The sequence below is a fragment of the Suillus plorans genome (assembly GCF_016647745.1).
Source record: "Suillus plorans strain S12 chromosome Unknown HD556scaffold_5, whole genome shotgun sequence".
Classification (NCBI taxonomy): Eukaryota; Fungi; Basidiomycota; class Agaricomycetes; order Boletales; family Suillaceae; genus Suillus; species Suillus plorans.
Window position 1 is genome coordinate 1 of NW_024537389.1, and position 22,895 is coordinate 22,895.

General features: G+C 50.1%; 4 protein-coding genes across 4 annotated transcripts; 3 read left to right on the forward strand and 1 right to left on the reverse strand.

Annotated features, from left to right (window-relative positions):
• Positions 1–1,074: 1,074 nt before the first annotated feature.
• Positions 1,075–1,568, forward strand: HD556DRAFT_1303924 (uncharacterized protein; the record flags this gene model as incomplete). The annotated part of the gene is made up of 3 exons (XM_041299635.1): positions 1,075–1,302; positions 1,397–1,411; positions 1,473–1,568. 3 exons carry the CDS (start codon positions 1,075–1,077, stop codon positions 1,566–1,568), a joined length of 339 nt encoding a protein of 112 aa, XP_041165509.1.
• A 6,977-nt stretch (positions 1,569–8,545) lies between these two features.
• On the reverse strand, positions 8,546–11,513 carry HD556DRAFT_1429452 (uncharacterized protein; the record flags this gene model as incomplete). Its single annotated transcript, XM_041304813.1, has 8 exons — positions 8,546–8,928; positions 8,980–10,240; positions 10,349–10,581; positions 10,603–10,648; positions 10,676–10,735; positions 10,785–11,078; positions 11,130–11,286; positions 11,308–11,513. The coding sequence occupies 8 exons, from the start codon at positions 11,511–11,513 to the stop codon at positions 8,546–8,548; spliced, it is 2,640 nt and encodes an 879-aa protein (XP_041165510.1).
• A 142-nt stretch (positions 11,514–11,655) lies between these two features.
• HD556DRAFT_1437681 (uncharacterized protein) lies at positions 11,656–12,758 on the forward strand (the record flags this gene model as incomplete). The annotated part of the gene is made up of 2 exons (XM_041305740.1): positions 11,656–12,123; positions 12,189–12,758. The coding sequence occupies 2 exons, from the start codon at positions 11,656–11,658 to the stop codon at positions 12,756–12,758; spliced, it is 1,038 nt and encodes a 345-aa protein (XP_041165511.1).
• A 394-nt stretch (positions 12,759–13,152) lies between these two features.
• Positions 13,153–14,646, forward strand: HD556DRAFT_1437682 (uncharacterized protein; the record flags this gene model as incomplete). The annotated part of the gene is made up of 5 exons (XM_041305741.1): positions 13,153–13,387; positions 13,437–13,810; positions 13,864–14,203; positions 14,253–14,485; positions 14,536–14,646. The coding sequence occupies 5 exons, from the start codon at positions 13,153–13,155 to the stop codon at positions 14,644–14,646; spliced, it is 1,293 nt and encodes a 430-aa protein (XP_041165512.1).
• Between the last annotated feature and the right edge of the window lie 8,249 nt (positions 14,647–22,895).

A 22,895-nucleotide genomic window follows, 5' to 3' on the forward strand; every position in this document is an offset into this window, starting at 1 on the left:
TGTTAGAAATTAATGTTAAAACTGACAAAATGCAGGATAGATGGATGTACCTTGGGGATTCACTTCTGAATGGATTCATTGGGAGTGCATCTAACTGGTCTTAGCCAAGCAGTTAATATGACAGAATCCAAATCTGTCTGTGCAGGTTCAAAACCTGTCAAAGATGAAATTGCAAGTGATCATCAGAGTCAAAATCTGTTTCTCTTGGACCGGGCAGGTTTGAAACCTGCCAATTATGACATTTTTATTTTATGAAATCACACCCTGTCCCATACCAAGCACTGCATTTTTGTGCGCGCCCTACATTACATGTCCATATATTGTCCAATCCAATACTGCTAGTATATTTTCATCATTTTATTTTTCATGTCATGCTGAAGGATACTCCCAGCTACAGACCACAATGTACAGATGCAAGAGAAGCATTCTTGCTACATTCTGCTGCAAAACTAGTACAAAGCAGTAACACCTGGGCCGCATTGAAAAAGATAAAACAGACACAAATGATATCACTTTGATGAATACTTCAAAATGTCCAACTGTCCCTATTTTCTTGCACTTGTGTCTCTGAGAATCTATACACTGCAAAATATAAATATTTTGCAAGAAGGTTTTGAACCTGCATGGTTTGAAAGAAACAGATTTTGACTCTATTGCAACATCTACTTGGCTAGGACTAGTGATATATGAACCTCTCAGGAAAGTACACATGAGTCGATGTCAAGGTGTGTTCTAACAGGAAAAAAAAAACATATATCAATCATGAGGAAATGTCAAGGTGCGATTTCATAGAATAAAAATGTCATCATCGTCAGGTTTTAAACTCGCACATTCCAAGAGAAACAGATTTTGACTCTGGTAATCACTTGGCAATTTGATCCTTGGTAGGTTTTGAACCCACGCAGACAGATTTAGATTCTGTCATATCAACTGCTTGACTAAGACCAGTGAGATGAACTTCTAATGAACTCATTCAGAAGTGAATTCTCAAGGCACATTCATCTGCATTTTGCCAGTTCTTTCAATAGCATGGTCGCTATTCATTTTTTTTATTTTTGATGCAAAGTTCAATATATGACCAAAGTCTTGATACAAACTTGGAATGATAAGCACAAGAGCAATTTAATTCTCTCCAAAGGTCTTGACTTGGTTGAAGAAGAAGAGCAGATTACACATCAAACTTTCAAGTTTGATCCCAATGACCTGGGTAACAAGGAAGAATACACATCTGTCAAGGCAGAGATTCAAGGCAAAGATTCAAAAGAGCCATCTGACCACTATTTGCTCGTGTATAAGGTTGAGGTGCACTGTGTTTGAGACCCTTTCATCATCATGTTGCTCTCCTCTTGCTTTTGAAAGTGCTGTATTGCAGTTTATATTTAATTCATCTGTTCAGCTGAGGGAAAACATTGTGAGTGACAGAGAACGGTGGACTTGCCTTGCAAATTCACTTCTGAATGTTTTCTTTAAAGATGCTTCTAGCTGTTCTTAGCCAAGCAGTTAATACGACAGAATCAAAATCTGTCTGTGTGGGTTCAAAACCTGCTAAAGATGAAATCGTCAAGTGATCATCAGAGTCAAAATCTGTGTCTCTTGTACTGTGCAGGTTTGAAACCTGCCAATGATAATTTTCATTTTTTTTATGAAACCACACCTTGACATATGCTCATGGTCGGTTCGCTTACAAGCTCATCAGAGTTGCGTTCAACCAAGTGGTTGTAATTGCCAAAACTATGCAGATGTCCAGTCTGACTTTTCTTCTTGGTTCTTCTGTCAACTTCTTGATTATTATATTCCAATAGCTACTATCTATGGCTCATAATGACAAACCATGCAGTGGTAGTGCACTATAGAAAGTGTCATATCCCGCGTTCCGGACCCGGACCTATCACACTCATCATTTCCGGATTTCCGGATCCGGCCGACTTCTATGTATCGTCCGGATCCGACCCGCGTCTAACTTCCGCGCCTTATCCCTTTGGTATTTCCCTTATCAGTTAGTACGCTTTATTTTCCGTTCCTCATTCATCTCCGTCTTCATTTTACTAAGTTCCGATAGACTAGTGATAGTCGTACCATATGTTTTCTTCATAGCTTTACATAGCTTCGCACTGCACTTACTATTCTCCGTTATGTCCTCAGTAGTATATAAACCCCTGTACAATCTCTGTAGTTTCCTCAGTTCGAATATCATATTAGACTCTGCTCATTCTCTCCTCCGTCCGACTTGAGTTTCTCTCTCGTCGACCTCCGCTCGTCTTAGGATCGACTCCTATAGACTTGTCACCTCCGCCTCTACCTCTGGTAGTCCTCCGCTGTTTCCTTTCTAGTTCGGACTTCGTCCGGATTAGTCTTATCTCTTGTTTCCGAACGTCCGCCGGAATTCCCGCGCATCGGACATCGGACTCCGGACATCGCCCGACGCCCTCCGGACATCGTCCGGTAAACTTCGGACATCGTTCAACCACCCTCGGAAGTTAGGGGCACGTACTCGGGTAAGGGGCGCAGCGCACGAGCTGAAGCCAAGCCCTTCGGATCCGACCCTTGAGCACGTTCTTAACAGTATATTCGAACTCACACCTTACCGAGTATACTTACATCTGACTTCATGGCACCTACACGGGCGCAGACCGCTCTTAATGCAGCGGGTGTTGTAACCGCCCGACGCGACTCTACTCCCATAGTCGATGCCTTCCTCAGTTTCTCACAGCGCCGCGCTAGTGCGCAAGGTGCTGCCTCCAGTATCTCACAACTCATGAATCGCCCACATCCGTCTACCCCCACCCCCACACCCGCCGGAAATCTTCCGCACAATGATTCCGACGATGAACTTGCCCTAGGCGGTAACCCGCCAGGAGGAGGTGGCGGAGATCCGGATGATGAACCTCCGGAAGACCCGACTGACGATGAAAACGAAGGTCTAGGTCCACAAGACTTGGTCTTCCTCCGGCTATCCCAAGCCATCAATAACCTGGCGCGTAACAACCGCCAATCCTCCGGATCCGGTGATCCTAAAGTCAAAGTCCGAGAACCGGATACCTTCGATGGCACTGAGCCCCGGAAACTCCGGGCGTTCTTTGTCCAATGTGAGCTTAACTTCCAAGCTAAGCCGAAATCTTTCCGTACCGGCCGAACTAAGGTCAACTTCGCGCAATCATACCTCAAGGGCATGGCCCTTGAATGGTTTGAGCCGGACCTCCTTTCGGATGATCTAGCGGATCGTCCGGATTGGATGGATGACTACTCCGAGTTCATGTTAGAACTCCAAACTAACTTCGGACCTCACGACCCGGTCGGAGATGCGGAAATGCAGCTGGAACAGCTCTATATGCGCGACGGACAGCGCATCAACAAGTATGTTGTAGAGTTCCAGCGGCTAGCTTCCCAAGTCCGAGGTTGGGGCGACGGAGCTTTGCGCCGTCAGTTCTACAACGGACTTCCGGCTCGCATCAAAGACGAAATCAGTCGTCAAGGAAAACCCACCACTCTGTCCCAATACAAAACTCTCGCCCAGACTATCGACGCTCGATACTGGGAACGCAAGGGAGAAGTCTCCCGCGAAACCAAACCCTCCGCATCCGCGCCTCCTGCTAAGCAGTCAGCTTCCACTTCCGACCGGAAAGAGTACTCCGGCGGAAAATCCGGAAACGCTTCGGCTTCCTCCTCCGCCAAACTTCCGGACTTGACGTCCAAGCTCGGAAAAGACGGCAAACTCACCTCCGAGGAACGCCAGAGGCGCATGGAGAAGAAGCTCTGCCTCTTCTGCGGCGGACCCGGTCACACTGCCCGGGACTGCCTAAAGTCCACTTCCCGTGCGGCCAAAGGTCGTGCTAGCACGGTGACTCCGGAAGCCAAACCGGAGGTCTCGGAAGAGACAAAAAATTAGTCCGCAACCCTCCTGACTCCGCGCGGGACGAGGGTTGCGTTGACTCAACCCGTGCAATGGAGCTACGTCTCAACGCTATTTCCTTTTCCGATCCGAACTCTCTAGTACCATCCGTTTCAATTTCTACTTTTCCCGATATCTCTCCGTTTCCGGCTCTTGTAGATTGTGGATCGTCTCATTGTTTTATAGAAACCAGATTAATCCGAGAAAATAACATTCCAACCTATGCAATTCCTCCGCTTCCGCTCCATCTGTTTGATGGTACTTCTAATGCCACTATTACTGAGGCAGTAGATTTACCGATCCGGTTTCCGACCGGCGTGGTTACCTCCGAAACATTTTATGTTACTCCGCTGGACTCATCCTGTTCCATCGTTCTAGGATATAGCTGGCTCACCCGACACAATCCGTTGATTGACTGGGTAAAGGGCAGCATCGATTTCCGTCCGATTCCTCATGGAGTGCCTCCGACCCCTCCGACCTCTTTTCCGCCGGCTCCGGCGGAAATCCCTTCCTCAACCTCGCCGAGTCCCTCCGCTGATAATGCCGGTCCTAATATTTCCCTAATCAATGCAGTTGCCTTTTGCCGGGCCTGTAAATTAGAGGGATCGGTTCAGTTCAGTATTTTTGTTCGTCCGTCCGGTGTCAATCTCCGCTCCGCTACACTCTCCTCCGAACCTCCGAACCTATCCGGAATTCCTTCGGAATATCACGAGTATGCGGATGTCTTTGATAAGGGCAAAGCCGGACAGCTCCCTCCCCATCGTCCATATGATCTAAAGATCGAATTGGAAGAAGGAGCGGCTCCGCCCCTTGGCACCATCTATTCCCTTTCTCCGGTTGAGCTTGTAGCTCTTCGCAAATTCCTTGATGAGAATATTGCGACCGGACTTCTTCGTTCCTCATCCTCTCCGCACGGAGCCCCTGTCCTATTCGTCAAAAAGAAGGACGGCTCCCTACGCCTCTGTGTAGATTTCCGAGGACTCAATAAAATCACAAAGAAAGACCGCTACCCGCTTCCCCTCATTTCCGACCTTCTCGATTCTCCGAGCCGCGCTAAAGTTTACACTAAGATCGACCTCCGGTCCGCATACCATCTAGTCCGGATGGCGGAAGGAGACGAGTGGAAAACTGCTTTCCGGACGCGCTACGGCTCGTATGAATGGTTGGTTATGCCGGAGGGTCTCACCAATGCTCCGGCGGCTTTCCAGCGCTTTGTCAATACCATCTTTGCCGATATGCTTGACATTGTGTTATTGTGTACCTCGACGACATCCTCATTATTCCGCAGACCTTGCATCTCATAAAAAACACGTCCTTGAAGTCCTCCGACGCCTCCGGAAGCATCGGCTATATGCTAAACCGGAGAAGTGCGAATTCCATTCCGACTCTGTAGAATACCTCGGTTACCTCCTATCTCCGGCCGGACTTACAATGTCCTCCGACAAAGTCCAGACTATCTGCGACTGGCCGGAACCTCGGAAAGTCAAGGATATTCAATCGTTCCTCGGATTCGCCAATTTCTATCGTCGCTTCATCTTTAACTACTCGGATATTGTAGTTCCGCTTACGCGGCTCACTCGCAAGGATGCTCCCTGGAATTTCTCCGAGGATTGCCGGAAATCTTTTGAAACTCTCAAGAAAGCCTTCACTACCGCTCCGGTGCTTACGCACTGGATGCCGGATGTTCCTATCGTCGTTGAGACGGACGCTTCCGACTATGCTATCGCCGGAATACTTTCTATAGTATGTCCGGACCAGGAGCTCCGCCCGGTTGCTTTTTACTCCCGACCCTTTCGGCTCCGGAACTCAACTATGACACCCATGATAAGGAACTTCTAGCTATCTACGAAGCTTTCCGGTCCTGGCGACACTACCTTGAAGGCTCTGCCGAGCCGATAGACGTCGTCACGGATCACAAGAACCTTGAGTACTTCGCTACCACAAAACTCCTCACCCGCCGCCAGGCCCGCTGGTCGGAATACCTTCACAGTTCAACCTCATTATCCGTTTCCGACCCGGAAAACTCGGAGCTAAGCCCGACTGCCTAACTAGACGTTGGGACGTCTACCCCAAAGAGGGGGATAAGGACTACGCTCAAGTTAATCCACACAACCTCCGGCCGATATTTACCACAGAACAGCTCGCTTCGTCCCTCCGGGCATCACACCTAGCAATTCCGGTGCTCCGGACAGCTGTACTGATGGATGTCGAGCAGCTTCATAAGGACATTCTGTCCGCCCTCCCTAATGACCCTATCGCTTCCTGTCATCTTCCGGATCCGTCGGACCCGAGATGGACAGTGGACGAGAGTGGTTTCCTCCGTTGCGACAACCGTATATACGTTCCAGAATCCAATGACCTCCGTCTCCGAGTGCTCCGGAATACGCACGACCACCCGCTATCCGGACATTTCGGTCAGAACCGGACCCTGGAAGTTATCCGTCGGGAATATACCTGGCCCGGAATCCGCGCATATGTGAAGGACTATGTTAAGTCCTGCACGACCTGCGCCCGAGCTAAAGTTCCGCGACACAAACCATATGGATTATTGAAGAAACTTCCTGGATACTCGCAACCGAACTCGGAAATGCGCCGGAACTTCTATCGGATTTCCATTCAGCATATCCGGACAAGCCGGGACCAACTTCTAACAAAGAGTAAGGAAAAACATGCATATATGTACATTATTTAGGCGTCCGACATCCGGACTTCGGATCCGACGACCTAAGAGTCCATCTCCATGTCTCCGCCGGATCCGCCGGCCTCTTTTTCCGCCTCCTCCTCATTTTCCTCCTCCGGAGCATCTTCTACATGCATCCGGAAACCGCCCCTCAGACTCTCCATGAAGAGAGTCTGAAACTCCCTCTGCTCCTCCATGAACCGGAGCATGGTCTCACTCACCCGGTCCATCGCAGCTCTACTTCCCTCCGCCGCTGCAATACCCCTCTCCATCAGCCCATTCGTCCGGGCCAGTTCCGCAACTATGTTGTTGGCGGCTGCGACCCAGGCCTGGTCGTCGTACTCCGCCCAGTCTTGATCCTCTCCAATAACCGTCCGGGGATTGGAGACTATTTCTATGTCGTCGTCGATGTCCTCCGGACTGCGCTGACGTCTTTTTCCTTTGCCCTTGGGGCTCGGAGATCCCTCCGGACGCGTGCGTTTCTTGCCTTTGCCTTTGCCGGCCGGCGCCTTGACAGGCGGATTTCCGCCGACGCACTTTTCCTTGGACGCGCGGCACTGGTCACACGTCCGGATCTTTCGGAAATCATCAGTAGTCATCCGGATCCGGACAAAACAGAAAAACTCACCCTAGGCGTCCTAGACGCTACTGCCCAGGTGCAGATCTTGCGCCTAAGGACACACATCTCACACGCAACCTCCGGATCCGCCGGACCGGAGGACTAAAAATTGTTAAACTCCGGAAAAAACGCAAAAAACCTCATCCGACTCACCTCCGACACATTACCCATCCTAGCCTTTGCCAAACGCTCCTGCTCGCGCTCAGCCAACCTCTTCCGAGTCTCCTCGATATCCTTCCGTTTCTGCTCCTCCATCCGTTTCCGTTCCTCTTCCGCCTCCTTGCGTTTGCGTTCCTCTTCCTCCGCCTCTCTCCGAGCGTCCGCCTCAAGCCGCGCAATTTCGGCCGCCATTTCCGCCTGTCTCTCTTCGAGAACCTGCCGGGCGGTCTTCTTGTTGCCGGAAGTGGAGTTAGACATGTTAAAAGCAGTAATAGGAGTTAAAGGGAAAGTTTTAGACGTCTCATGGGCGCCCCGGCCTACTTATATGCTCAGTGCTATTTTTACGAGCTCCGCCCATCATCTCGCATTCATAAAAGTCCGGTCCGGACTTCCGAATCAGAAGCCTCGTGGGCTCGGCCCTAAAGGGGGGATACTGTCATATCCCGCGTTCCGGACCCGGACCTATCACACTCATCATTTCCGGATTTCCGGATCCGGCCGACTTCTATGTATCGTCCGGATCCGACCCGCGTCTAACTTCCGCGCCTTATCCCTTTGGTATTTCCCTTATCAGTTAGTACGCTTTATTTTCCGTTCCTCATTCATCTCCGTCTTCATTTTACTAAGTTCCGATAGACTAGTGATAGTCGTACCATATGTTTTCTTCATAGCTTTACATAGCTTCGCACTGCACTTACTATTCTCCGTTATGTCCTCAGTAGTATATAAACCCCTGTACAATCTCTGTAGTTTCCTCAGTTCGAATATCATATTAGACTCTGCTCATTCTCTCCTCCGTCCGACTCGAGTTTCTCTCTCGTCGACCTCCGCTCGTCTTAGGATCGACTCCTATAGACTTGTCACCTCCGCCTCTACCTCTGGTAGTCCTCCGCTGTTTCCTTTCTAGTTCGGACTTCGTCCGGATTAGTCTTATCTCTTGTTTCCGAACGTCCGCCGGAATTCCCGCGCATCGGACATCGGACTCCGGACATCGCCCGACGCCCTCCGGACATCGTCCGGTAAACTTCGGACATCGTTCAACCACCCTCGGAAGTTAGGGGCACGTACTCGGGTAAGGGGCGCAGCGCACGAGCTGAAGCCAAGCCCTTCGGATCCGACCCTTGAGCACGTTCTTAACACTCACAGATACAATACGATGAATGCGATAGCAATTGCTACATATTGATTAAGCCACTGTCTATACAAACTCGGTACTGAATGTATGATAACTCTCCTTGTCTGCGAAGCTGTTCAGAAAGAAACACTCATAGTGTTCCAAACAAGTCGCAGAGGACACGCCGTTAGCCACTGCCTCGCCATAAACTGGAATTAATTCAACTGCATGCGTCACATCTGTCACTCGAACGACAGCCCCTTCCCTACAGCGGTTACCGTTTTCGTCCTGTGTGTATGCGCGCTCCACGGTCCACATCGCGAGCTCGGGACGATCATCAGGGCTGGAAATGAAGCGGAAAAATTGGACATAGAGGAGTGGGTCGGAGAGATATGACGGTAGTTCCAGGTTGGAACCTCGTCGAACGATTGGTTGAAAAATGAGTCGAACCTGTGCGATATAACTCGCTGTACATGATATCAGTAGGGCTACAACATAAGCACATGAAATAGACATACTCATTTTGCCGTTAGTGCCCATGGCGTCAATGAGAACAGTATCACAATTTCCCAAGGGGAAATCATCGCTTGGTGGGTATGCTTGCACCACTCGACTTGGCATGATGACTCGTGGCTGGAAGGCCGAGTGAAGCTGCAATCGAAACTTGTGCCATACCTGGAAGCACCCATATTTGGGGTCCCAGCGGGAATGTTCACCGCTGGAAAGGGAGGAACGACAAATGAAGTTGGCGAGCGCACGATCAAAGTCGAGGACTGCATATTTCCTGCGTATTTCAGATGGTGACAGTGATTTGTAATCAGGTGCGACATTGAGTTGAAAAGCGGTGAGCGCATCCCCAGAGAGAATACCTTTGAAAAAGTGATTATGGACTGGTCGGGGACCATGGATTGACCTGACTTCGTCAGGAAGAACTCGGGAAACCCAGGAGAGTGCAGGATTGGTAGTTGTGATATCTTCATCTTCGGCATGTATGGCATTAACCAGTGACGCCCCGCGAGAAGTCAGCAGTGTGTACAGGCCAAACATTTCCATAGATTCTTGGCGGTTAAGAATCCGCATGCACTGCTCCGTAAAATCTTTGATTTGTTGGGATGTCCGCGGGAAAAGGTCCTTACAATGTGTGATAAGTAACCGCTCCGTCACGTCAGCAGAGAACTGCATCAAAGTGCCCAATTTCTTAATCGTACCATCGAAGCTCTGCAGAAGCTCGAGTTTGGGGATGAAAAAATCCTCTTTGATACCCTTCTTCCCCTTCCTTGCCTCGGCCTGGACAATAGCATCCTTGAAAGAGTGGAAATCTGAAAGCACCTGAACCATTGACTGAAGTGATTGAGGTGAGTGAACCAGATTCTGTGTGAGGTAAAAGAACTCCACGAGGGCACGAATTGCACAAACAAATCTGGGTGGAACAGCCCCTGCGATCGATGCAACGATAGTGTGTTGGATGTCTCTATGCTCGTGGCCTGTCATCTGATTAACGTGAGTGATACCTTTCATAAAGTGGCGCGTTCCGACTCGCTTGTGCTGGACCATGAAGCGAGTATCAAGCTCATAATGTCCTACAATTTCTTTGATCCATTTCAGTGGATGATCCGTGAAAAATTTATGGCAAGTGTGCAGCACTTCGCTGGCGAGAAAAACGGACAGACATGCAAACATCCAATCGCGCCAGTGTGGCATATGAACACCAGATAGATTAACGGCTTTGGCCGCTTTCTGGAACTTGTCGAGATCCCAGGGATCGACCGTTTGGGATATCTCCACAATGAGTTGCAATGTGTGCTTCCCGGTACGAGGGGGGTGGAGAATTCCATCGCCAAAATCCGCTTGTGTTGCCATAGTTAGCGGGGATGCGTTTTTGCTGACTGCAGCGATCATAGTAGCCTCCGGTAGGTCGCACACATGAGCGACGAGCGGCGTAAACACATGACGAATGTAACGGGAAGGATCAGGCATAAAGCAGCCATCCTTCGCTGCGGCCTTGAGGTTGGCGCAAACAAGGTCCATACACTTATGCCACAGTCTGGCTTGGAGAATAGACTGGTAATCTGGATGGACGCGGAACTTGACGACAGGGATGTAGGCTATGCAGTGCCAAGCTCATAATGTTGCTTTGGAACGAACCTCAGAATCAATGTTACCGATGGTAACGAAGACTGGGTGCATCTCAATTCCTCTGGTAAGTCATGTTACGGGAGTTTTGTCGGATCCTAAGATTATCGGGACTTGAGTCGCACCCAATGGGAGATAGTCCTAGAAATCACAATTGGTGAGGATTATATTAATAACAGGGCGACCAAACCTGAATTTTCCATGCCATATCGGCACTCATGTAGTCTCCGTATTCACGCTTATTTTCGACGTTAGCGATGTGAGGGTGAAAGGTCATGTGGTTTGCAAAAGTTGGGTCGCTGAATAGTTGCTTGACAACCTCCAGCGCATCGCGCCAAACAAGCTCCACGGGGCGGACAGTCTTATAGCCTTTAAATTCTATTTTAGAGACTTTCCACGGGGCAAAAGAAGGCAGTGAGTCCATCCAGTCCAGGAGGCAATCTTTTGTGGTAAAAGATGGTTTTGCACGATCCGGAGAGTCAAACTGTGAAGGCAAGAGTTAGGAGTACAGCTTAGATCAATATTCATCATTTACCCATCTTAACTTCAAAAATTTGGTTATTTGAGTTTGAGTAAGGTTTTCCACCAAAAACTTCCCTAATTCCCATTCACCTTCATCATGGAAGGGGTAATAAGGATTTCTCTTCCGTCGATGTGCATATTGATCATCTTCTAACTTATCCAGCATATTTCTACCAACACCATAGATGTACCCAGATTGCGGGTAACAGGTACCAGTGACAGGTATCCAGCCACATTGATTGAATACAGAAGGGACAGGTAATGTTTGTGGTCGTGCGTTGAATGGCCAACAAGTAGATGGAGAATTGAAATGTGAGATAAGCGCCTCAATGGATGGATAGTCCCCCAGTTTACAGTTGGGACATAGCCTGCCAATTTGAGGTATGTACGGTATCATGAAGTGAGCAACGGAAGTACTTACATTGTAGCGCAGACTTGACTTAGACTTTAGCTGGTGAGTGAGTGCACCTGAAAAAACTAAAGTCATTCAAAGTCCAAATACCTCACATTTCGCAGCGCACAGTCATCGCGCTAGGCCAATGGAACTTGCGTCTTCATCACCGGTCTCATCTCCTGCTCGACTAAGCAGTCCCACTTTCACCAGCACTACATCAAGCAGTGCGACCCGTGTAGAATTAACTCCCTTGGAGTTTTATAAGAAGGTTGACTACCTTGAGTCACCCCATATCATGGCCACTGAGCTCTTATCTGGCTCTGACTGTTTACTTTCCCCCAAGACATCCCCCTATCCTTCAGGTTCTCCAAACTTTTGCTTTTCCCCGGTGGAGGAGCTTCAGTACCTTCCTGATGTAAAGGAAAGCCTGTTGTATCAGCCTGACAGTTTCCAGTCACCAAGGTCACTTTCTCGGGCAGCTTACTTGCGTGAGAAGCCATCCAAGAGGCATGTACCATACCCTCCCAGGCCATCTCCACTGGAGCTTCAGTTTGCAAACCGCGTGACAGGGCGAGTACGCCAACCCAACTTTACACCTGAACAACTGCAAGAGGTATTTGTCTTTTCATCGCTTTGTTATACAAGTTCTCCAGTTCTCACATAGTCTATGTTCAAAAGCACGAGGATGCAATATCCAGTGGCCTCTCACAGATGAGCTTTGATACATTGTACAAAGCGTTCAAGGCAGTACTTGCTGGTCGCGAGGCTGCTCGCCATGAAGTAGCAACATCGTTATGGCAGGTTGAAGCCTCAGAGCGCATGAGCGCATTCAATCAGGCGCTTCACCAGGAGAACAAAAACCGGCTCAATTTGAAGGACAAACAGCTGAAGAAGATTAGGAACATTTTTTCCGAGCGTGACCGCACAGAAATCGACGATGATACAAATTACAATCAAGCCGTCTACAATGATGAATGCGAGATCCTTCGCGCCATCACCGCCCAAGCAGAGATAATCTCAAAACACCTGGGCTCCAGCGCCAGACGTGAATTATTAGCGTCTACCGGCGAAACTCCCTACCTCCCTCGTCTTGTTGGTACTTTGCAAAATAAGGACAGTATCACACGTGCGCTGGGGGGTGGTTTTACGGAGGCCGGTGTCATCACCGATACCGACACCGATACGGATTCTGGCGAAGATGATGATTCAGTCGGGCAGCCCAGCCAGCAGGACTCACGCAGCGTGTAATTGTGACCATCAATGGTATGTGACTGCCAAGCCGTTCACAATACTCACACTGATCATTATCAGTGACATTCAATTCAGTCATCACTGTTCATAGATTGTTATCAACTGGTCCCGCCTTGCTTCGACCGTTCAATAAAGTGCTTCGCCCGCCCCGGCCGTTCATATATGTCTTCCTGCCGTTCATAAATCACCTTATCGGACCATGCCCCTCCCCTCTTTTTACACTTCGTTAGTAAATCACCTTGCTTTGTTTGTAAATCACCTTATCAGCCTGCCACGCATTCCCGGTTTGTAAAGATTGTGTAAAGTCTGTGCCTCTTTTCCCCCTATGTACTATTACATCAACTTGCAGTTTAAATGCATGCGTGCGCTCTCACATCCCCTCCACCCTTGAATGCCTAGTGAGCATAACTCTCAGCGACAGCGCAAAACTAAGGCCAAAGTTCCGAAGCCACCGCGAGGTTCTGGCCTCAATCCATCGGGCGAACCAGCAACTGACCAACTCTATATCCCCACTGAACAGCCACAGATGTCCTCTTTTGACTTCGACGCCCATGCGGCCCCTGGAAGTTGGCAGGGCAGTAACGACGATAGCGCACTTCCCACCCCAATGCCAAGTGGGAGCAGCTGTAAGTCCGACATCACACTTTCGTTGACTGATCGCTCATCATTCCGCAGCCCTGCATAGCTGGAGCATGCAGGGCGCCAACACCGATAGTCGCTTATCTTACAGCCATTCCTATGACACTTTGTCTTTGGAGCATGGCACCAACTTCAATGATGATCACCCTCACCCTTACAACTCCAACGATCAATTTTATGACACTGCGTCCATGGAAGCGCCCTCCCAGGGCGCTTCCTTCAACTACCTATCTCACGGCTCCTACCACAATCAGACGGCGGGCCCCTCTTACAACACTGTGTCCATGGAAGCGCCCTCCCAGGGCGCTTACCCACCTCAAGGATCCTCCCAAGGCACTGCCGCCGGCACAAGCGCATCTGATGCGACGCCCATACAACAAGGCGAAATTCCACGCACGGATGTGATGCATGTAAGTAAGTTTGTTTTTCTTCAATCAATTTCACGCTAATTTCCATCATTCAGACGGCGGGCCCGGCAAGGGAGCCAAAGCGGCGAGGCCAACGACGAACTATGCCACCTACGCCACGCTTGATCCCCTACCCAACCACGCGCCCACAAGGCGCTTCCGAATCCGCTCCCACAGCCTCAGCCTCAGCCTCCACCTCGCAACCTATGATGTCCTCAATGCCTGACCTTATCCAACTAACAGACAACATCATCGGCCAGACCATGAAAACAGCAACGCAGCTGGTCACGCGTGAGCTATTCGAGGAGCAAGCGATGGCGACTAACAAAGCCGCCAAGAAGATAATGCTGAATCAAGTCATCCGGGACTCCGTCCCACGTTGTTTTGGGCCTAACAGTAAGTTTTTATCTCAATGATTGTTAGCATCACACTGACCCTTTATTAGTGACATTTCAGGAATTCATTACTAACAAACATTGCAAAGAAGTAGCGAATGCGTTGTCGTCCACGCGCGGGAAGCTCGTTGAATTCGCACGGGACGGCGTCTTCCACACGTACCGACTTTTCCCTCTGCAGCACAGTACCGCACCTGCTGTCGTCTTTCGCAAACGCATGATCGAAAAGATCATGTGTGATGCGGATGGACTCGTTTTCATGCATATCTACACTTTTGACCAAGTGAGTTTTCATTCTTGTTTGCGGATAGGCTAACCCCTCTTTTTTTTCAGAATGGATGTGTCGAAATCAAGGCGAAGTTTCAAAACTTCTTTGTCATGGCCAACGTGATCCGCTTCACTTGGTCTCACTTACGCCACAAATTTCTCAGCGAGACGTGTTAACAGAGATACTATGACACAAGTCTCAATGTTGTAGATAAACCGCTGAGTATTAACAATACCTATGACACAAGTCTAGAGACGAAAGGTCATAAGTAAGAGCCGGCGAGAAGAGAAATATGAACTATACCTCAGCGTTGTAGATAAACCGCTGAGGTACAAACAACGCGACACATCAAGACTATATAGTACAGTATAGAGTCCGAGAGAACAAACAAAAAGGAATGCTAACATACTAGTCGAAGTTGGAACGCTCAACACACCCCCTCAATGAGATGATGTAACAACGATGCAACACCCCCTCAATGCGACACAAGCGCTAGACCCACATGATGAATGACGAACAACGGTCGCGGCAGTACTTTGGTGAATATATCCACTGTATTCTTGTGAGTCGATAACCAGATAGGTAGGAAGGTGCCGTTTTCGACGTGTCGACGAATGAAGTGGTAACGTAAATCAATATGTTTAGTGCAAATATGATTTGCTGCATCCTTGGATAGTGCGATGGCGCCTGCGTTGTCAGCGAACAATCGCAAGGGGAGGGATAAGGGGATTGAGAGACATCCGAGGAATGATTGGAGCCAAAGACCATCCTGAATCGCGGCCGTCAGCGCCATGTACTCCGCTTCCGTCAAGGAGAGTGCATGTGTGGTTTGCTTCTTTGCAGAATGAGACACTGGCCCCCCATTCAGGAACCAGACATAGCCTGAGATCGAGATCCTGTCCTCTGGACTCGATGCCCAGTCAGAATCGCTGAATCCGTGTAGCTCAGGATTGACTGACGGGCCACCGTAATGGACATGCATCCCAAGGGTACCTGCGAGGTACCGGAGGACGTGCTTCGCTGCTGAATAGTGACGTGCTTCGGCAGAGACATTATGTTGAGCAAGTCGCATCACCGTAAGAGCTATGTCAGGTCGAGTGTACATTGCGAGATAAAGAAGCTCGCCAACAAGCTTTCGATACTCGACCTGTAAGTCATCAACGTGCGGGTGAACGTCTGTGGGACGCCTGAATGGAAAGTTAGGGTCCATGGGAAGAGAGACAGGATTGCAGGTCGTCATGCCATGTTCCTCCAACAGGTACATGATATAGTCTTCCTGGTGTAGCCACAGTTCGCGCGTCTGACGGTTTCTGATGAACTGAATTCCCAGATACTTGGTGACAGGACCAAGATCCGATATGCCGAAGCGGGTCGCAATCGCCTCCTTCGTGCGATCAAGGAATAGACAATTATTTGACCTGGCAAGGCCATCGTCCACGTGCCAGGCTATGACACAGATCACACGCACCCCCTCGCCATTGATGTGGTCGAATATGAAGACTGCATAGTCCGCTTTGCATCGAAGGAAGCCGAGGGACGTTAGCACCGCATGAAGCAGCTCGTACCAATCGTACGCGGCTTGCTTAAGCCCGTAGAGCGAGGAAAGCAGATGGCAGACCAGGCACATGTGGTTGTTGCCGAGATGCTCAAATCCAGGGGGTTGTCGCAAATAGACATCTTGCAACTTACCCCACAGAAACGCGTGTTTTGCGTCGAAGCAATCGAGCTCCCAGTCGTGCATCGCACAGTAAGCGGCAAGAATGCGGATGGAGGCTGACTTGGTGACCGGAGCAAATGTCTTCCCAAAGTCAACACCGGGAATCTGCGAGAACCCTTGCGCCACAAGGCGCGCTTTAAACACGGACCCACCCTTTAGGTCACTTTTGAATTCAAGGACCCAGTGACAGCCGATCGCCCTACGACCAGCCGGAAGTTCGACGAGCTCGTATACGCACATCTCGGACATGAGATTCTTTTCTTTTCTCATGGCTGAGAGCCAGTGGTCCGAGTCGGGCCTGCGCATGGCTTCATCGAATGTCGCCAGAGGAATCTTTAGGTCGTAGTCGTGTGCTAGTGGGTTCCGGCGAGTGTCACTTTGAATGGAGAGGCAAGCAACCTCTGTTGCGATCAAACTGGCGATTACTTGAGGGAATCCGACCTCCTCATCGTTGGCAGTGATCGCATCTGGATCCACAGGGTCAGGAAGGGGGGGCATTGGCATTGGCGTCGGTGTAGGTACAATTGGCGCAACCGATGAAGGAGCTTTGGTGGGAGGAGGAGGAGGAGTCCCATTGATGCGAGCAAGCCGGACCTCTCGCTGACGAGCCAGGCGCGCTTTGTCAGCAGCTAAAAGGCCCTTGAAGATTTGACCCTTTTTCGTAGGTACTGGAATGCGTGCTGAGCGCCGGATAGCGTCAAAATGGGGGGGAGGTTTCTCCAGAGGTGCAGGTGCAGGAGGTGGAGGTGCCAGCACAGGTGCAGGGATATGTCGCGCAGGTGCCTCGTCGTCCTCATCGTCGCTGTCTGGGAATGGACAATTGGACAGCCCTTCATTGAATATAACGTCCCTGGAGTTGAAGAAAGCTCCGGACGCTGCATCCCGGCAATGCCAAGCTTTGACGCCAGGGGGGTATCCCATGAAGACTGCCTCACGTGAGCGAGGACCGAGTTTCTCTTGCAGCTCAGGGGGAATCCACGTGAAGCAGCGTGCTCCGAAGACTCGCAGGTGAGCGAGATTCGGTTGCACACCGTGCAACATTTCATAGGGAGTTTTACCTGAGGGCAGTGCGCGAGACTCGGTGCGGTTGAACAGATAGCACGCTGTAAGAGCGGCTTCTCCCCAGAGGCCTCGAGGTAAACGTGCGAAGTCCAGCATCGCATACATACAACCTTCAATCGTACACATCACCCTCTCTGCCTTCCCGTTCTGCTGATGAGCATAGGGGGCAGAGCGTTGATGCTGGACACCTGTTTCCTCGAGGTTTCGAGTGAATGCCTCATTCATGAACTCCCCGCCGTTGTCTGAGTGGAAAACCTTCACCTTCAGTCCAGACATGGTCTCCCATCGTGCCCGTAGGGTACGCCAAGCTTCTAAGGCTTGGTCTTTCGAAGCGAGCAACTGTAAGTCGAGGGCATGTGTGTGATCATCCAGGAAGACCACGAAATAATGTTTCCCGTGCGGGGTGACTGTCGGAATGGGTCCACAAATGTCGCTGTGAATGAGGTCCAGAAATGCCACCGCACGTGCGGTTTCAGAGGAGTTGAAAGGTTGACGGGGATGCTTAGCAAGGATGCAGGATTCACAGTGAGAGAGTGGCGCAGAAGATTGAACAGTTACTCCCTTTGCCACACGGGAGAGACGCATGACTGCGTCTTTTCCAATATGCCCGATGTGTGCGTGCCAGAGATCTAGCGAGAGTGGAACGTCTGAAAATGCCGTGAACTCCGGTGCAGGTGTGGTGTGAAGCCAAGTGGGGTGCCTTTGTACACGAGTTCACACGTCATGTTCGCGCGAAAACTTACGTCCCAACCCTTGGCATTCATGCACGAGACAGAGAGTAAGTTGAGTAATGTGCCTGGTTGTTAAGACCATGCACAAAGGGTAGGACTGATTCCAAGGGGCTTGGCTTCAGCTCGTGCGCTGCGCCCCTTACCCGAGTATGTGCCCTTAACTTCAGAATGAAGTCCGGAGAAAGTCCAGTGAAGTCCGAAGGACTTCCGGAGAAGCGTGGGAAACTTCGGAAGGACTTTCCGGACGAGTGCGAGAAAGTTCCGGATGAGTGCGGGAAAGTTCCGGAGGAACTTCCGGAAATTACGATGGAGTTTTGTCCTGACGGGGATATGTATAATGGCTACTCAGGACAAGTCCTGAGTAGAAGGAAACAGAGGAAAGGCTGCAAGGACAAAGTCCGAAGCAGAATAGGTCCGGAGGACCGCGGGAAAGTTCCGGAGGAACTTCCGGAAACTCGGAGGAATGGAGGATCGGATGAGTGGATGAGTGGAGGATCGGAGGAGCGGAGGAGCGGAGGAGCGGAGGAGCGGAGGAGCGGAGGAGCGGAGGAGCGGAGGAGCGGAGGAGCGGAGGAGCGGAGGAGCGGAGGAGCGGAGGAGCGGAGGAGCGGAGGAGCGGAGGAGCGGAGGAGCGGAGGAGCGGAGGAGCGGAGGAGCGGAGGAGCGGAGGAGCGGAGGAGCGGAGCTCCGGCCTAGGGAATTCCTCCCTAGGCCTGAGATGGATGATTACTAAGTCGGAGGAATAGAACTGTTACGAGGACTTAGTGTGAAGACTAGTGCGAGGACTAATATGTGTATGATATTCAGACTGAGGAAATACAGGAGTATCTACTGGGGTTTATATACTAGAGGCAAGTCTGTGCAGATCAGTAAGCAGAGGGGTAAGGCTATGTACGAGCATGTGGAAATGTATTAGAAAATAAGACGGATCATAGGAAATGAACTCGGAGATGAAATGAGGTATGGAAAATGAGGAAGTCTAACTCAAGAAGGAACATACAAAGGGATAAGGCACGGAAGATAGACGCGGGTCGGATCCGGATGTCCGGAGATGAATGCGTGATAGGTCTGGGTCCGGAACGCAAGGAAGATAGACGTGGGTCGGATCCGGATGTTCGGAAGTCCGGAGACAGGTGATTACCATAAGGGGATGGGCGCTGATTTAAGGTTTGGGTTTGGACATGACAGATAGGTCGGATCCGGAGATCCGGAGATGTGGATATCAGATCTGGCGTCCGGATATCAGATGCAGGAGTACAGGGATCCGGACGGATAGAGGATTGGGTCTGGAGACATGGACAGGAGGTCCGGAGGTCCGGATGAGGCGTGGGAACGTCGTCGGATGTTGGTCCGGAATGCGGGATATGACACTGGTGCATGAAGGCAGTTTGTAAGCCGAATGCGGATGCGACGTTTGCCAATGGTAAACCAAACCATGCAAGTTCCACGTCCCATCGTCCGTAACACGCCGTGATTGGCAGTGAGAACGTCAACGGGGTTTTCAGTAGTGTACGTGTGAAAGAACCGGCGGTCCTTGACTAAGTTAACGGTAGTCCCGGAGTCCAGTATGGTTGCGAAGGGAAGGTTGGCGGCACATGCTATTTCGTCTGGAATCTCGGAGATAGACACAAAGGACAGATCCTGCATTAGGCTGGCAATGTCTGTGGCTGCAGCAGCAATAACGGGGGCTGGAGGAGTTGGCACAGGTGCAGCAGCAGGAGCAGCTACAGTGGCTGCTGCTGCAATGTTAGGTTTCTTATTCCGCATCCATGGCGCCTGTCCCTCCATTCCCCCGCCCTTGCCATAGCAGTGAGCATGGTCGTGGTCACCCTTGTTGCACCCTGGAGTGGTGCAAAATATTCCCTGAGGATTGTGTCTATGCATGCATAAGCCCGTTATTGAATTCACTCCAGATGCAGCCGGCGTGGTGGCTGCATTCGCATACTCAGACCCAGGACGAGAAGTGTGAACCTGACAAGTGACGATGTGTCGCGCTGCCTCGGAAGTGATGCGAGAGACACAACTTTCAAAGGTAAAGGTCGGTACAGCTGGTGGGGTGGTGGCCATAGACTCATCGTGCATCCTCTGCTCGAGTAGTGATTTGAATTGTTGCCATATGGGCATATGAGGAAGTCCCATCAGCATGTGGTAAATTGCGTCCATCTCACCCCAGGGCGCACCCGCATCAAGCAGTCTTTCGCGGAAAACAGCATGTTGCGCAACGTAATTGGTAGCATCTGCGGAGTCCTTCATGCGTAGCGCTTGAACCTGCTGTCTGAGTAGATACTGAGCACTCATGTCAGTATGATTGAAATGTTCTTGCAATATTTGCCATGCCTTGTGTGCGGTGACTGTGTGTGTGCGCGGGATGAGTGACGAAACAGATGAGCTGAGGCGTCGATTTATAAGTTCCTTAGCCTTCATGTCTTCCAGTAGCCATTCACGCATTGACGCTGTTTCGGCAGCCATGGGGTTCGCTGGATCAACAGGCAAGGGCATGTGAGATGGTTGACCGAGAAGATCTCCTGGTTCGGCTCTTGTATTTACGTGGCACCAATTGTTACGACTAGGATAGGTCGAGCTCTCCCTAGGCGGATTGCCTAATCAGATAGCGGGCTCGCTACTGGAGAGACGGGTTCTGCGGCTTAGCGGAATGCTAAGGTATCCTCCGACAAGCTTTGGTAAGCGCGGCGGCTCGTCAAGCTGTAGGGCTAATGGAACTATACAACTAAAGGTAGCGTCGGCTTGCCTTTTAGGTGCGGCTAAGACTGAAAGACTGGGACTGTCTCTCAGAGGAAGTTCTGGGGAAAACCTAGTAGAATCAAGTACAGAAATACATGATCCTGTCTGCTCTATATACTGTCGTCCGTGTGCACAGACCAATACTACGTTCGGTAGGTAAGTACAAGTGTATCCATACATGGGCATGTTATCAGATGCCATGCGGGCAATTATCTATGCATGAGGCGTGCCATGCTTCTTCTATCAGTCCTTGAGGCGAAGCATGCCTTCAAGTCTAACTGCGCATGCTGCGGCATGCGGCTTCTCTTCTGACCACGAAGCAGAGCTTCTCCATGATCCGGGTCGAGGACCATCTAGGTCCATCCAGATGTTGCCTAGGCTGGTCTAGGTCATCTAATGGCATCCAGGCCGTTCTAGGCGTCTCTATGTGTCTCCGTTGAGTCGGTAAGTCTTCCAAGACAGTGCATATGGCGGGATAGGGGCTGAGGTTAGGATGACCTCCATACGAGGGGTTTCTCGTTACATGTTATTGTAACACCAATGATCCTCGCATGCAAGTGCGTACTGCATCTTGGTTGCCCATCCGACGTAGTTTTCCGTTCCAAGCAGCTTGGGGATATGATCAAGTTTCCCCATGACGATACCGTCGTGGGGTTAGACAGAGTATTGGAGCGGCGGGCAAACGCGTGTTGTCTGGTAGTCTCGTCTGATGGCTCAATTAAGGCCAGGGCTCATAACCTGTTAACAGAGATACTATGACACAAGTCTCAGTGTTGTAGATAAACCGCTGAGTATTAACAATACCTATGACACAAGTCTAGAGACGAAAGGTCATAAGTAAGAGCCGGCGAGAAGAGAAATATGAACTATACCTCAGCGTTGTAGATAAACCACTGAGGTACAAACAACGCGACACATCAAGACTATATAGTACAGTATAGAGTCCGAGAGAACAAACAAAAAGGAATGCTAACATACTAGTCGAAGTTGGAACACTCAACAAGACGGAAGAAGAACAGCTCAAACATTTGAAGGTGATCTGGGCGCTCGCCGGCACAGCGACGTTCTGCGGCCTAGACGAGCAGTTTGAGGATGAGTTGAAGGTTGAGTCTTTCGGGGGGATGGTCGTCAATCGTAAATTCCTTTCTATTCTAGCCACCATCAACAACCTCACTGGGGACGAGCGAGTAGAATTCAACGACTTTTTACGGTACGTGTTGGTAGTTGGACCCTCACAAGTGCACTCGTAAATATGCATCTCTACTAGTACTACTATGTTTTGATTCTTTTGATTGTACTACTACTACTAGTATGACACTGATAATCTGATGTCCGCGTCGATAAACCTTAGATCTCCCATCTAAATGTACTCAGGGTTCAAACATAACCAAAACCAGGCATTTTGTCATATCCCACGTTCCGGGTCCGGACCTATCACACTCATCATTTCCGGATTTCCGGATCCGGCCGACTTCTATGTATTGTCCGGATCCGACCCGTGTCTAATTTCCGTGCCTTATCCCTTTGGTATTTCCCTTATCAGTTAGTACGCTTTATTTTCCGTCCCTTATTCATTTCCATCTTCATTTTACTAAGTTCCGATAGACTAGTGATAGTCGTCCCATATGTTTTCTCCATAGCTTTACATAGCCTCGCACTGCACTTACTGTTCTCCGTTATGTCCTCAGTAGTATATAAACCCCTGTACAGTCTCTGTAGTTTCCTCAGTTCGAATATCATCTTAGACTCTGCTCATTACCTCCTCCGTCCGACTTGAGTTTCTCTCTCGTCGACCTCCGCTCGTCTTAGGATTGACTCCTATAGACTTATCACCTCCGCCTCTACCTTTGGTAGTCCTCCGCTGTTTCCTTTCTAGTTCAGACTTCGTCCGGATTAGTCTTATCTCTTGTTCCCGAATGTCCGCCGGAATTCCCGCGTATCGGACATCGGACTCCGGACATCGCCCGACGCCCTCCGGACATCGTCCGGTAACCTTCGGACATCGTTCGACAGCCTTTGGAAGTTAGGGGCGCAGCGCACAAGCTGAAGCCAAGCCCTTCGGATCCAACCCTTGAGCACGTTCTTAACACATTTACGAACTAAATTTCGTGCTAACCAAAACGGTAACTCTCGCAAGAGTTTTAGACGACATTTTCACTAAGTCCAATTTTTA